This window comes from Carcharodon carcharias, chromosome 11 (genome assembly GCF_017639515.1).
Source record: "Carcharodon carcharias isolate sCarCar2 chromosome 11, sCarCar2.pri, whole genome shotgun sequence".
NCBI classification, from domain to species: Eukaryota; Metazoa; Chordata; class Chondrichthyes; order Lamniformes; family Lamnidae; genus Carcharodon; species Carcharodon carcharias.
Window position 1 is genome coordinate 89,314,532 of NC_054477.1, and position 15,925 is coordinate 89,330,456.

The window sequence follows — 15,925 nt, forward strand, 5'->3', positions numbered from 1 at the left end:
TTACTTTTGATATCCAATTTGATATCCACTGTGTTCAATAAAACTTGAATCTGATTACTTAACAGATTTGACATGGTAGTAAAGGTATCCCGGTCATGGCGATCTGATGGGATGAATTCTATAGACTACAATTTGCTTCAAAAGGAGGAGCTTCCTTTGTACACCAACATCACTGTGGACTTTGGGAACAGTCCAAACGTACAGGCCAAAGCTAATTAACAAATGTCTGTCCCTTAAAAGCCAATAATATGGTTAAAGATGTTGTCTTAACGGGCACTATTGCAAATACAGGTTCAAGAAAATCCAAAGGAAACTACAATCTAAGAACTCCATCAGAAATGCAAAGAGATGACCTACCTACTGCCATCTATTACTCTTGAACAAATTGTCTCTGAAGTAAGATTTTCAGAATTTTCACACTTCTGTATTCTTGAGTGACTAGGACAATGTGGGTGGAAAGATTACTGTTTCTTTCCATTTGTTGCTTAGACATTACTGGTTACAAAATACTATGAAATTTAAGAACCTAGATCATGGTATGTGGAATAAGGCCTTTTAAATGGGTTATTTTTATACTCTTAAACCCTTGGCAACATGCATGGTTGACTTGATAATTGGTGCCTGTGTTGCATCTAGTGAAAATTTAGAGAACCAAAGGCAGTTAATAAATTTACACTTCAAGAATATTCTGTACAGCTCCATACAGTTCTGTTTAAGCTCTAATTGCCTATATTAAAAAATTGCATCAGGTCTACCTTTCGGCTTGTGATTCTGCTACAATCTAATGAAATAAACTATTTATTGTTGCAATTTACTCATACAGCTAAAATTGATTATACTTGTTCAATATACTAAATATGCTCAAACCTGCACATTTACCAGCATAGTCTTGTTTGCGCTATGGAGGCATTGCCGCCAATTAGTTAATTTACTACCACCTTGTTCTATGGATGTTTCGTTCTACAATTACTGTTTTTTTAAAAGGCAAGGGGCTGCTTTGGTAGCTGTGACACATTTTGCTTGCATTTATGTCACCCATCAATTTAAATCTGAATGCTGTGTCTATGCAAGTATATTAAGCATGTAATTTGTGGTTTCTACTGTTCACTTTTTCAGTGAGCTATTAAATAGAACTTTGTGCTGAATACAATTTTTATAGTGCTAGAATAATCCTAGTCACCATTTTTATTTTGTGTTGAGTTCTTTTGGGGTTAATATTTGTAGTCTTGGAGGTCAACCTTCTTGCTTACCAAAGACCCTCTCCTTCCCACCCCCAAAATTTTTCCCCAATTTCAATTGTCTCATTTTTTATTGTTTTTTTAAAAATGGTTTGATGCGTTATGCCAATGTTCTTACAGTATCCTGATCTTGTCATGCAACAACTGACTGTGCTACCTGCCTGGCCTTCAAGGGTGTACCAATATTATTCAATAACAACAGCCCTGCTGATCTTCCCCTTGATCTCTTTCCTTGTGCAAAACCTGACTTATGCTAGCAAAATGGCTGAGATCAAGAACTCTGGAATGAGCTGATCACATGTCCCAACACACTCCATGTGCTATCATGCACAGACTAAATGTGACACCTGATTTAAAATCACATAGTTTGAGTTTCATTAAGTACTCATTTTCCTGCACAGAATTGATTTTAATGCAATAGTATGACCATTTCTGTTGTGCTAAACTTCTTAACGCTTTCAGTTTATATGTGAAAGCTGAAAATAGCTAAAATGATTGACCACTTGATATTACAAACATGTCTCACCCACAATTGATCTCAAGACCTGTATTGTAACTATTGTGCTTTTGAGACAAATTAAAGAATGATACAGCACAAAGGGACCTTTCAGCCCACTGTGCCTGTTCTCACTATTTGGAAGAACTATTGATCAGTCCTATTGCACTGATTTTTCCCCAAAACGCTGCAATTTTTAAAAATTTTTCAGTATGAGGTTCAATTCATTATTGAACCTGATGTATGCATTCCTTATCATAACTTGCTGAGTAAAATAATTCTCATCTATGTTTTTTTGCCATCTGTCTTAAATCTGTGTCATCTGATTGCTGACTCCTGTCACTGGAAACAGTTTCTCCTCATGCAATCAATGAAAAACCCCCAATTTTGAACTTAAATTTCTCCTTAACCTGCTGCTGGAAGGAAAAGAGTGCCAGCTTCTTTTGTGCCCCATCAGATAACTAAACTGGTACCATCCTCCTTTCTACCCTTAAGGTCTGGATACCCTTTATAAACTGAGATTGTGTGCCTTTTCTATAATACTTCATGCAAGCAAAAATTGCATCTATTTATGTGGTAGTACAGAACTTGAGTAATGCTGAGAAAAAAGAGACATGCTGTCAAAGCTTTTCATCTTGCATTCATCAGGACAGATGCAAAAATGGCAAATTTCAAAGGGAGCAACAATTTATACTGCATGAGAAAAGGGTGCTGATTGTTAAGCCGACTCCAATTGGACAAGGCATTGCCACGGAGAATGCACCAGCAAACAACTGACCCCCACACTTTTATTTAATTCAAAAGCGCAGTTCCTGAACCCTTCGCTTTTGCCTGCAGTGGACAGATGACTGTGTATGAACATACATAGCTTCTAGCAAGCACAAGTAAGTTACATTGCGAGCCTGACTAGTAATGTTAAATTGGTTGTTAGTGTAATTCTTGGCACAATTGGGATTGTTCAGCAAGTGCTGTCCAATCTCAGAACCACATCTAGCGTTAGACCTTACGTCCTGAGTTTTGCAAACACAGGTTAAGTGCAGTCAGTGCTCTGCCTATTGCTAACAGCTGAAGGGACGTGCTGTTTGATGTGATCTGCCAGTCATTGGGAAATATGGCCTATGTACCTGACATCTCACCGGCACTGAAATTAATATTCAAAGTACTCAATTTGTGTAGTGGGCAGAACATCATTTTGGCTTAACGGCAGCCTACTGCTGGTGGAAAATGCCACTTGCGTTGGTACTGCATAGGAGCAGGATAAAACAGGTAGCTTCACCTGATGCTCAGTTTTGAGCTATCTATTTTTGAGGTAGACTAGTCACTTTTTAGGTCTGAAAGTGGTGGCCTTAACCCCATTCGTTAATCTATGCAATACATAGCAAGCAATGATTTGTTTGTGGTAGCCATTGTCCTGCAGGATAACTTTGTGCCCTATTTCAGCATCAAGCTTGCACAGTGAGGAAATAGCTTGGGCCCTGTTTTACACAAACTGGGTGTTGCCGTCAAGCGATTTGGCAGCACTTGCTGAACAATCCCGAGTGTGCCAAGAATTATACTAACAACCAATTTAAGATTATTAGTCAGGCTTGCAATGTAACTTAATTATCCTTGCTAGAAGCTATATATGTTGATACACAATGATCTGTCTCTACAGGCAAAAGCAACGGGTTCAGGAATTGCGCTTTTGAATTAATCAAAAGTGTGGGGGTCAGTTGTTCCCTGGTGCGTTCTCTATGGCAATGTCTTGTCCAATTGGAGTCAACTTGCCAACCAAGTAGCACCGTTTTCTTGAGTAGTATAAATTGTTGCTCCCTCTGAAATTTGGCATTCTTGCATCTGTCATTGTGAAAAGCTTCAAAAGAATGTGTGTGTCTGTCTGTCTCTCTCAGCAATACACAAATTAAATCACTCTAAATGCAAGGAATTTCAAGAGACCTGTTTATTTGTTGGCTTTGGGAGGGGGTGGTGGTGAACATTGTCACGAGAGCAAATATCATAACCCACCTAATTTCCCATTTGGTAGATGTATGATACAATGATTAGTGAACAATTCTATTATAACAATTAATTTTATTCAAATAGTCTACAATAGTTCCTGGAATAAGACTAAGAACCTATAAAATAGAAGCAGGAGTAGGCCTTTTGGCCCCATGAGCCTGTTCCGCTATTTTGTAAGATTATGGCTGACAGACCTTAACTCCGCTTTGTTGAATGCCCCCCCCACCTTGAATATATTCAATGACCCTGCTTCTACTACTCTCTGAAGAAAACCCGGTGGTGGAAAGCTTTGGGAATTTAGGTTCAAAATTACGTGACCCAAGCATGTTATACTTACTAAGTACCATGTTTCAAATAAAACAAAAATGCTAGGAAAACACATCTGAAAGCGAATTGAAGTTTTGGGCGGGTTCTTTTTATCATTGACCAATTTCACATGCTGACTGGCCTGTTCATTTCCAGCATGCATTGTTTTGCCAATATGTATGCACAAAGTGGGAATTGTGCACACTAACTTAACCTTGTTCTTTTTTGAAAATGGCCTAACTGCTTCAAATGTTGCTGTGAAAATCTACACTTAGAATCCTTTTGATACAAGCAGTAGTCATGTCTTTGCTTAAAAGATGAAGTTTGTTAGCAGCTGATGCCCACAGCAGGTTATTATATAACCTGTATGGGATTTTTTACAGTAATTGGAAATATGATTTATTAAAAATTGACTTTATGCTAAGATTTATGCTATTGCTGATCCCTGTGTGCAGCACAAATTTATCCCAATTACCTGGTCTTATGTAATAGAATGCATAATATTTTTGATATTTTTTCAGTAGATGTAAATAAGTCTCATTGTAACATTCATATTTTACAGACAATTGAAGTGCTATACATTCTGCTTTTGATTAAGTGTTATAAGATCAGAATCAATTTTATTTATTGTATTAGACCCAAGCCATGAGAAAATAGGTTCTTGTTAATGAAAATAATCTCCCATCAATCAGTATAATTGGTTGATTCAATTTTAAACTATTTTAGACTTCAATGTAATATTGCTTTTTGGTAGTTATGTAGAATTAGTAATTCAAATTCTTGTAATATGTTTTCTGGTATCCTCCTTTTGTAAATGTTTGCTTTTCCTGTGTGTAAGTTAAGTCAAGTTGTATTAGATTTGATAAAAATTTGGAAGCACAAATGTGAATATATTCAGTTTGTTTAATTTTCTGCAATGTACATAATTATCCATGTATATAGTTTTAATTTTTGGTATTGTTCCTGATGTAATTCAGTGAAAGGATGTACAAGATTGAAATTACATATTGAGCTAGTTATATTTATTGAAGTGCATAGTAGGGGAGTAGTGAAACCAGGCTGACGATTAATATTCTACAGTGTTTGAAAGCAAATGCTACTGTATACAAAGCTGCAAATACAGCTTGCTTTTACATGTGTTAATTTACTAACTTAGTACATCTAATGCCATTTAAGTATTAGCTATTTTTTAAAAAAAATCTAAAATGCTAGATGCACAGAATGGTCAATATTAACAATTGTTAGTACCATTAGATGTCTCAAACTGTCAGTGGTGCTTGCAATTGAGTTGCTGTGTCTGGATCACTGAAGCATTTGTTTTTCTTTGGTCACAGGAAATAATCCCATTTTTTAAATACAGGTTACTTGATTTTTCATTTACTGTAAATGTGTTCAAGTGCTGTTTGGGAAACCTTGTATTGAACTTTGTTGCCCTGGCTTTTACAATGTGAAAGTTGCTCTTAATGATTTTTTAAAAAATTATTTGAACTTGACAATCTAACACTATTCCCAGTATTTTTTTTAAGTCATTGTGCTTTCTGCCTTCCCCAAGGACATTCAGCTGCAGTGTGTGTATGTGCTTCTGGATCCTGTTCTTACATTTAAGAATAAAATCTGTAAAGCATTTTTCAACTTGTCTTTTTCTCTGGATTGTAACTTTAATCGGAATGATGTATTGTGTGTTGGGCATATATTTGTAAATGATGTAGGAGGGCCCTGGGGAAAATGAAAAAAATTGAGAATACATGATGAGAAATTTGGGGATGAAATAAATTCTGGGAAGACCTTAAGGAAACAACGCTACAGAGGAGATGCCTCCCAAATTGGGATGTTCACATCGTTTTGAAGTTCACAAGTAAGACATGCAGATAGTTTGAGTTCTACATCCAACAAGAAGAAAAATAGAGGGATCCCTGACTAGGTAAATTATAGCAAGGTTATGCTGAACATCAATTTCAAATTGCTACATGAAAGCACTTTCTGTTGATGCTCTGCTTAGCTGGAGTCACTGGATAGAAATTGGGAATGGAGTGCTGATATTTTTTTCCTTCCCTCCCTGTAGTATTGAGACCAACTGCACCATAGTCTGGTGCATTTAAAATTAGCCAAGTTGGAGCAGGATCCATAACAGCAGGTCCTTTTTTGCTATGGGGTTGCGGGGGGGGCGGGGTGGGGGAAGAAGAAATGGATCAGATTTGATGATTAGCTGGTGGCAGAGCTAGGCCTTGTTTCTAAGAGTGGGGAGGCTAGTGGCCTAGTGCAGGATTGGGATAAGCAGAAGCCTGAGAGCCAAAGGAGGGAGGGGGAAATAGTTAGTGTAAAAAGTATTTGGATAATTTTGGTCTAGCGCTGAGGTGGGGATTTTATTGATGAAGTTTTGCACAGAGGTTGTCAGGGGTGTGGTGCTGGGTCATTGCAGGAGGGAACATGGCCTCTTGCACCTGGGCAACACTATTCAGCACTGGAACTGCCTAGAGGCAGCTGAATCTGAAGAATGATGAGGTAGTGGCCCAGACACTGCCTTTAATAATATCAGGAGAAGTACAGGCTAAGGGAGTAAATCTAACAAGATATCTGGAGTGGAGGCCTGTTAGGTGATTGGTAATCCCTTCAAGCAAGCGCCTTCTGGCACTCCTCAAACTGACTAGCTCCCTGATGTATAAGCTTTTATCTTTCCTCTAGATATTAGCCTATGAGGTTGAAAGGAGGGTTCAGATGTTAGGTGAGTCTGCACTTCCTAAAACCAAGCCTAGGGTATGCAGCAAACTAATGGAGAGGTCACTTCATCCTTGTTCTCATCAGTGAGAAAACTGGAGATAGTAACCCATGTTAAGTCTGGCTCAATTGGCATAGAGCAAGTGCTTACCTCTCAGTGGATCATTACATTAACCACCAAGCTTAGCAGCCCTTGTCCATTAATGATTGACCTGCTGATGTTTGCTTTTCTGGTCTCTGACAGTAAGGGATTTTTATCTCAACGAGCAGACAGTGTGTACCCAACAAACAGACATTTTTCCAGCTTGGAAGCTGAAACATCAAGACAGTGCCCTGGCATGAAAAATGACATGTCCTACAGCAAATGTAGGGTGGCATTGATTGACATTCAGCTAAGCGAATTTGATGTTGACATCACCATTCTACGGAAACCAAATTCGTCAACACAGGCTGTATGAGTAAGGCTAACGATTCCTGTTGGTATGGCAAGAGTGCAGAACACCACTGTAAACATGGTGTAGGCTTGCAGTCAGCAACAGATTGTAGTCAGTTCAGCCACTGGTAACAACTCCTGAAAGCCTCTTCTCTCGTGTTGATGGAGGGCTGGTGAACATTGGGCTTATGTAGCAACTTGAGTGCCAATCTCTTAAAGACAATTTCTATGACTTGGTGAAATTCTGGAACACATTTCAGACGGTGAGAAGTTATTCATCTTGGGTGATTTTAATGCACATGATGGGTCAGACAGAAATTCATGGCCATTGCGTCCTAGTCATAGAGTTGGACAAGATCAATGACAGTGGACAATGGCTTATTGAACTTTGGGGATGCAGGCCATAGTGGTATTGTCACTGGACTGGTAATCCAGACACCCAGGGTAATGCTCTGGGGACCCCGGTTCGAATCCCATCATGGCAGATAGTGGAATTTGAATTCAATAAAAATCTGGAATTAAAAGTCTAAATGACCATGAAACTTGTTTGTTTGTTGTAAAAGGCCATCTTGTTCACTAATGTCCTTTAGGAAAGTAAATCTGCCATCATTTGGCCTGGCCTACTACATGTGACTCCATATCTGCAGTAATGTGGTTGACTCTTAAGTGGCCTAGCAAGCCACTCAGTTGTATCAAACCGCTACAAAGTCAGTTAAAAAGGACTGAAAGCAGACGGACCACTCGGTATCAGCCTAGGCACCGGAAACGACAATGGCAAGCCCAGCCCTGTCGACCCTGCAAAGTTGCCCTAACTAACATCTAGGGGCTTATGCCAAAATTAGGAGACTGTCTCAGACTAGTCAAGCAACAGCCTGACAGTCATACTCATGGAATCGTACCTTATAGATCATGTCCCAAACATCACCATCACTATACCTGGGTAGGTCATGTCCCACAGGCAGGACAGACCCAGCAGGGGTGGCTCATAGTGGTATACAGTCAAGACTGAGTTGCCTTGGGTGTCCTCAATATCAACTCTGGTCCCCATGAAGTCTCATGGCATCAGGTCAAACATGGGCAAGGAAGCCTCCTGCTGATTACCACGGACCGCCCCCACCTCAGCTGATGAATCACTACTCCACCATGTTGAACACCGCTTGGAGGAAGCACTGAGGGTGGCTAGGGTGCAGAATGTACTCTGATGGGGGACTTCAATGTACATCACCAAGAGTAGCTTGGTAGCATCACCATAGACCGAGCTGGCTGAGTCCTAAAGGACATAGTTGCTAGACTGGGTCTGTGGAACTGGTGAGAGAATCAACAAGAGGGAACAACATACTTGACCTCATCCTCACCAACCTGCCTACCACAGATGCATCTGCCCATGACAATATCAGTAGGAGTAACCACCACACAGTTCTTGTGGAGACAAAGTCCTGTCTTCACATTGAGGATACCCTCCATCGTGTTGTGTGGTACTACCACCGTGCTAAATGGACTAGATTTTGAACAGATCTAGCAACATAAGACTGGGAAACCATGAGCTGCTGTGGGCCATCAACAGCAGCAGAGTTGCACTTAACCACAATCTGTGACCTCATGGCCAAGCATATCCCTCACTCTGCCATTACCACCAAGCCAGGGGATCAACCCTGGTTCAATGAAGAGTACAGAAGGGCATGCCAGGAGCAGCACCAGGTATACCTAAAAATGAGGTGTCAACCTGGTGAAGTTACAACACAGGCCTACTTGCATGCCAAACATTATAAGCAACAAGTGATAGACAGAGATAAGTGGTTCCACAACCAACAGATCAGATCTAAGCTCTGTAGTCCTACCACATCCAGTTGTGAATGGTGGTGCACAATTAAGCAGCTCATTGGAGGAGGATGCAGTTCCACAAATATCCCCATCCACGATGATGGAGGAACCCAGCACATCAGTGCAAAACGTAAGACTGAAGCATTTGCAACAATCTTCAGCCAGAAGTGCAAAGTGGATGAATCATCTCTGCCTCCTCCAGAGAACCCCAGCATCACAGATGCCAATCTTCAGTCAATTTGATTCACTCCACCTGATATCAAGAAACGGCTGGAAGCATTGCCTACTGCAAAGACGATGGGCCTTGACAATATTCCAGCAATAGTACTGAAAACTTGGGCTCCAGAACATGCTGCGCCCTTAGCCAAGCTGTTCCAGTACAGCTACAACACAGGCATCTACCTGGCAATGTAGAAAATTGCCCGGGTATGTCCTGTATACAAAAGGTAGGACAAATAGAACCCGGCAAATTACCGTCCCATCAGTCTACTCTCCATCATCGGCAAAGTAATGGAAGGGGTCATCAACAGTGTTATCAAGCAACACTTGCTTAGCAATAACCTGCTCAGTTTGGGTTCCGCCAGGGTCAGTCAGCTTCTGATCTCACTATAGCCTTGGTTCGAACATGGACAAAAGAGCTGAACTCCAGAGGTGAGATGAGAGTGACTGCCCTTGACATCAAGGCAGCATTTGACTAAGTGTGACATCAAGGTGCCCCAGCAAAACTGAAGTCAATAGGAATCAGAGGGAAAATCTTCGCTGGTTGGAGCCATACCTAGCACAAATGAAGATAATTGTGGTTGTTGGAGGTCAATCATCTGCATTGATATCCTGACACTTCCCCAGGGTAGTGTCCTAGCCCCAACCATCTTCAGCTGCGTCATCAATGACCTTCCTTCCATCATAAGGTCAGCAGTGGGGACGTTCCCTGATGATTGTGCAATGTGCATCACCATTTGCGATTCCTCATACTGAAGCACTTCATCCGGGCTTTGGCTGACATGTGGCAAGTAATATTAGTGCCACACAAGTGCCAGGCAATGACCATCTTCAACAAGAGAGAATCTAACCATTGCCCCTTGACATTCAATGGATTTACCACTGCTGAATCCCCCACTATCAACATCCTGGGGGGTTACCATTGACCAGAAACTGATCTGGACTAGCCATATAAATACTGTGGCACAAGAGCAGCTCAGAGCCTAGGAATCCGGTGCTGAGTAACTTACCTCCTGATTCCCCGAAGCCTGGCCACCATCAGCAAGACTCAGGTCAGGAGTGTGATGGAATACTCTCTGCTTGCCTGGATGGGTGCAGCCCCAATCTTGAAGCTTGACACCATCCAGGACAAAGCAGCCCGCTTAATTGGCACCACATCCACAAACATTCACTTCCTCCACTACCGATGAACAGCGACAGCAGTGTGTACCATCTACAAGATGCACTGCAGGAACTCACCAAGGCTCCTTAGATAGCACCTTCCAAACCCATGATCACTAACAACTAGAAGGACAAGGGCAGCAGATAGATGGGAACACCAACACCTGGAAGTTCCTCTCCAAGCCACTCACCATTCCGATTTGGAAATATATCACTGTTCCGTCACTGTCGCTTGGTCAACATCCTGGAACTCCCTCCCCAACAGCAATGGGTGTACCTAAACCAAATGGACAACAGCAGTTCAAGAAGGTAGCTCCCCTCCACCTTCTCAAGGGTAATTAGTGATGGGCAACGAGGGCTGGTCTAGCCAGTGATGCCCAAATCCCATAAAATGAATTTAAAAAAAGAATGAACTTTGCATCACCAACTTTACATCATGGCTAACATTGTCACACGTTATCATGCCATCATTTCAAAATCTGGCCACTGGCACTAATTTGACCTGATCACCAGAAAACGTTATCTCCCCAGCATTTTCCATACCCACACATACCACAGCACAGTCTGCAACACTGGCCCACAACAGAGAGGAGGTGCAATCCCGAAAGTCAAATATGATAGCCCACCACACATCATCATCCCTGGTACAAGAAATTATACCAAATACAGTAGGTCCCCAATTAACATTGCCCCATTTAACATCGTTTCACTTTAACAGCAGTCAGTTAATGGGGCCTGTCATCTTGTTCGGTGTCATAAGATTTGTTTTAAAGTAGTTTCCTGCCAGTTTGACATAGGACCACATGACCGAATTGGCACCATTTTGGAGCAGGCTTTGCTGCTCACTGACCCTTTCTCTTGCTACCAACCGTCCAACTTGCAGCCTCTGCTACTCCCCTGATTCATGTCAATGATCCTTGATCTCAACAAACCTCCCGCTCCCTGATCTCCTGCTCACCCTCCTGAACCCGTGGTTTGAGCGAGAACTCAGGAGATGAGAGGCAGAAGGAACAGCATCGATGATAACAGTCCGAGCTCGGCACTTTTGCATTTTGGGACCTACACTTTCACAACTTTGGAGCTCCAGATTTGGGTCGGATCTGGATCGTAAATGGGAAGGTAGTTTCAGGGAGGGGTAAGTGGTGAGCGGGAGAGGGAGATTCAGTGAGAGCAAGGATCAGTGAGAGGGTGAGTCAGAGCAGAGGCTACAAGTCAGGTGGTCGCCAGCAACAGGATGGGTTAAGGAGCAGTTGGGGCTGTGAGCCAGAGGGTCAGCGGGAAGAAGGGTCCGCACTGACCAGGAGGGTCAGAAAGTGGGATGTGGGGCAAGTGGGAGGTTCAGGAACCAGGATCAGCAGCAAGAATGAGGTAATACAAGTAGAAAGTTATTTTTTTTTAACATTTAAAATAAAATAAATTTAAATATATTTCATTTAGTCATTTGGTAGTACAGAACTTGAGTATTGCGGAAAAGAGAGACATGTTGAAGCTTTTTATCCTGCACTCATCGGGACACTTCACAAGAATACCTATATGACAGGAAAACAACAATTTATACTTTGAGAAGAATGCTGATTTGTTTGCAAGTGGACTCTGATTGGTAGAGTTGCTGCCATGGAGAATGGATGATGACTGACAGTTAACTAGGGTGCTTGCAGTTGTTGGGTAAGAAAGTCTAAATATTTATTTTGTACAAAGCTAATTTAGTTTGTAGTTGGCATTATACTGAAATCTACAGATTAAGTTCTGTAGTTGCCAGCCTTAAGCAGGGTTTTTCAAGGGCTCCAGTGAAAGAGCAACTTAATTACGAACCAGCTGAAACTGGGTCCTCACTTAGTGACTCAGCTAGGCCTTTTGTGTTAGGAACATGTAAATTCAGCTAGCAAACTCAGTTTAACCTAGGATTGAGTGTGTGCTGTTGTTGGGTAAGAAATTCTTAATTTTTATTTTGTACAAACCTAATTTAGATTGTAGTTGGCAGGGGCAGGACAAATCTAACCTGGCCAGCTACCGCTCCTTTGGTCTACTCTTGATCATCAGTAAAGTTGTGGAAGGTATCATCAATAGTGCTACCAAGCAGCACTTACTCAGCAATAACATGCTCACTAATGCTCAGTTTGGGTTCCGCCAAGGCTACTCCACCCCGACCTCATTACAACCTTCATTCAAATACGGACAAAAGAGCAGAACTCGAGATGGGGTGAGAGAGTGACTGCCCTTGGCATCAAGGCAGCTTTTGACCAAATGTGGCATTAAGGACCTTTTGCAAAACTGACGTCAATGGGAATCAAGGGGAAACTCTCCAGTGGTTGAAGTCACACCTGCACAAAGAAAGATGGTTGTGGTTGTTGGATGTCAATCATCTCAGTTTCAGGAAATCACTGCAGCAGTTTCTCAGGTTGGTGTCCTGGGCCGAATTAACTTCAGCTGATTTATGAATCACCTTTCCTCTATCATAAGATCAGAAGTGGGGATGTTTACTGATGATTGCACAATCTTGTGCTCCAAAACTTGCTTGCCCCAAGCCAAGATGTTCCAGCACAGCTACAACACTGGCAACCATCCGGCTATGTGGAAAACTGCACAAGTTATGTCCTGTACACAAAAAGCAGGACAAATCCAATCTGGCCAATTACTGCCCCTTTAGTCTACTCTCCATCATCAGTAAAGCCATGGAAGGGGTAATCAACAGTGCTATCAAACGCCATTTGCTTAGCAATAACCTGCTCACTGATGCCCGGTTTGGGTTCTGCCAGGGTCACTCAGCTCCTGACCTCATTACAGCCTTGGTTCAAACATGGACAAAGGAGCTGAACTCCCGAGGTGAGGTGAGAGTGACTGCCCTTGGCACCAATGTAACATTTGACCGAGTGTGGCATCAAGGATCTCTAGCAAAACTGGAGTCCATGGGAATCGGGGAAAAACTCTCTGCTGGTTAGAGTCAAACCTAGCACAAAGGATAATGGTTGTGGTTGTTGGTGGTCAGTCATTTCAGCTCCAGGACATCACTGCGGGAGTTCCTAAGGGTAGTGTCCTCAGCCCAATCATCTTCAGCTGCTTCATCAATGACCTTCCTTCCATCCTAAGGTCAGAAGTGGGGATATTCGCTGATGCTTGCATAATGTTTAGCACCATTCTTGACTTCTCAGATACTGAAGCAGTTCATGTTTAAACGCAGCAAATCCTGGACAATATCCAGGCTTGGGCTGACAAGTGGCAAGCAACATTCATGCCACACAAGTGCCAGGCAATGACTATCTCTAACAAAAGAGAGAATCCAACTATCGCCGGATGTTCAGTGGCATTACCATTACTGAATCCCCCACTAACAACATCCTGGGGTTTACCATTGACCAGAAACTGTATCGGACTAGCCATATAAATAAATACTGTGGCTAGAAGAGCAGGTCAGAGGCTAGGAATTGTGCGATGAGTAACTCACCTCCTGACTCCCCAAAGCCTGTCCACCACCTACAAGGCACAATTCAGGAGTGTGATGGAATACTCCCCTTTTGCCTGGATGAGTACAGCTCCCATAACACTCAGGAAGCTTAGCACCATCTAGGACAAAGCAGCCCACTTGAACATTCACTCCCTCCTCCACCAACGCACAATAGTAGCAGTGTGTACCATCTACAAGATACCCTGCAGTAATTTACCAAGGCTCCTTCGGCAGCACCTTCCAAACCCACAACCACTACCATCTAGAAGGAAAAGGGCAGCAGATAATTGGGAACACCAACACCTGGAAGTTCCTCTCCAAGTCACTCACCATCCTGACTTGGAAATATATCGCCATTCCTTCACTGTTGCTGTGTCAAAATCCTGCAACTCCCTTCCTAACAGTGCTGTGGGTGTACCTACACCACAGACTGCAGCGGATCAAGAAGGCAGTTCACCACCACCTTCAAGGGCAATTAGGGATGGGCAATAAATCCTGGCCCAGTCAGCGAAGCCCACATCCGGTGACTGAATAATAAAACATGGTCAGAACAGGGGATGTTCGCTGATGATTACACAATCTTCAGTACCATTCATGACTCTTCAGATACTGAAACATTCTGTGTCCATATGCAGCAAGACCTGGACAATATTCAGGCTTAGGCTGTTAAGTGACAAGTAACATTCGCATTGCACTGATGCCAGGCAATGACCATCTGCAACAAGAGAGAATCTAACTATCTTCCCTTGACATTCAATGGCATTACCATCACTGAATCCTCTACTATCAACATCCTGGGATTTACTATTGACCAGAAACTGGACTGGACTAGCCATTTAAATACCATGGCTACAAGAACAGGTCAGAGGCTGGGAACTCTGTGCCAAATAACTTATCTCCTGAGTACCCAAACCTTGTCCACCATCTACAAGGCACAAGTCAAGAGTATGATGGAATCTTCTCCAATTGCTTAGATGAATGCAGCTCTAATATCATTTAGGAAGCTCAACACCATCCAGGAGCAGGCAGCCCTCTTGAATGGCACTCTCTCCACCACCTTAAGCATTCACTCCTTCCACTGCTGATGCAAAGTGGCAGCAGTGTGTACCATCTACAAGATGCACTGTGGCAACTCAAGGCGCCTTTGACAGCACCTTCCAAAACCGCGACCTCGACCACTTACAAGGAAAACACAGCAGGTGCAGGGGAACACCCCCTGCAAGTTCCCCTCCAAGCCACACACCATCCTGACTTGGGAATTATATCTCCGTTTCTTCGCCATCGCTGCAGCGGTTCAAGAAGATGGCTCACTAGCACCTTCTCAAGAGCAATTAGGGATGGGCAATAAATGCTGGGCTAGCCAGCGACATCCACATCCTTTGAAAGAATATAAAAAAACTTGTGTGTGAATTTATCCTGACAGTCAACCAGACAGAATTAGTGAATATCTGGAGCAAGAGATTCCAGGATGTTCTAAAAATATTGACTCACATTTGATTTTCCAGTGTGGTTGCTGTCCTATTTGGAGTTTAGATGTAATTCTGCTACAACTAGTTCCACTTCTGTTTTCAAATCCATTCTGATCAGGTATGGTTGGCAGTGGAACAATTCCCAAACCCTGCCCCAATATTGAATGACATGAATATTGGGACATTTAACAAACCTCCGCATGACTGTGAGAATAACTTTGTCGATTACTTCCTTTGTGTAAATGTGTCTCAACTGTTTCTGTCCTTGTACAGATAAAGCACTTTTTAAAGTGTAACTTGTATTTTCAGTTTGGCTTAATTATATCTTTCTTCCTGTTCACTAGGTTAAGAATGCAATGAATGCAGGTGCTAAAGGATTCATCTTTTTCTCAGATCCTGCTGATTATTGTGCACCAGGAATGCACCCGTACCCAGAAGGCTGGAATCTCCCTGGAAGTGGAGTCCAACATGGAAACATTTTAAACCTGAATGGAGCTGGTGACCCTCTAACCCCAGGCTTTCCAGCTAATGGTATGTACTGTAGCAAACATCCATATTCTTGAGTAAGGTAACAACTGATCTTTACAGAGCAGACTTTACATGGTGTAACCATAAAATCATTTTACT

At 42.3% G+C, this 15,925-nt stretch overlaps 1 protein-coding gene across 1 annotated transcript in view; it reads left to right on the forward strand.

Moving 5' to 3' along the window:
• Window positions 1–2,381, forward strand: part of LOC121284091 (beta-1,4-galactosyltransferase 3-like) — a 52,634-nt gene extending 50,253 nt beyond the window's left edge. Inside the window, exon 6 of the mRNA XM_041199158.1 lies at window positions 66–2,381. Within this exon, the coding sequence (XP_041055092.1) occupies window positions 66–219 (154 nt within the window). The 3' untranslated portion in view covers window positions 220–2,381. The remainder of the gene's footprint in view (window positions 1–65) is intronic.
• The last annotated feature ends 13,544 nt before the right edge of the window (window positions 2,382–15,925 follow it).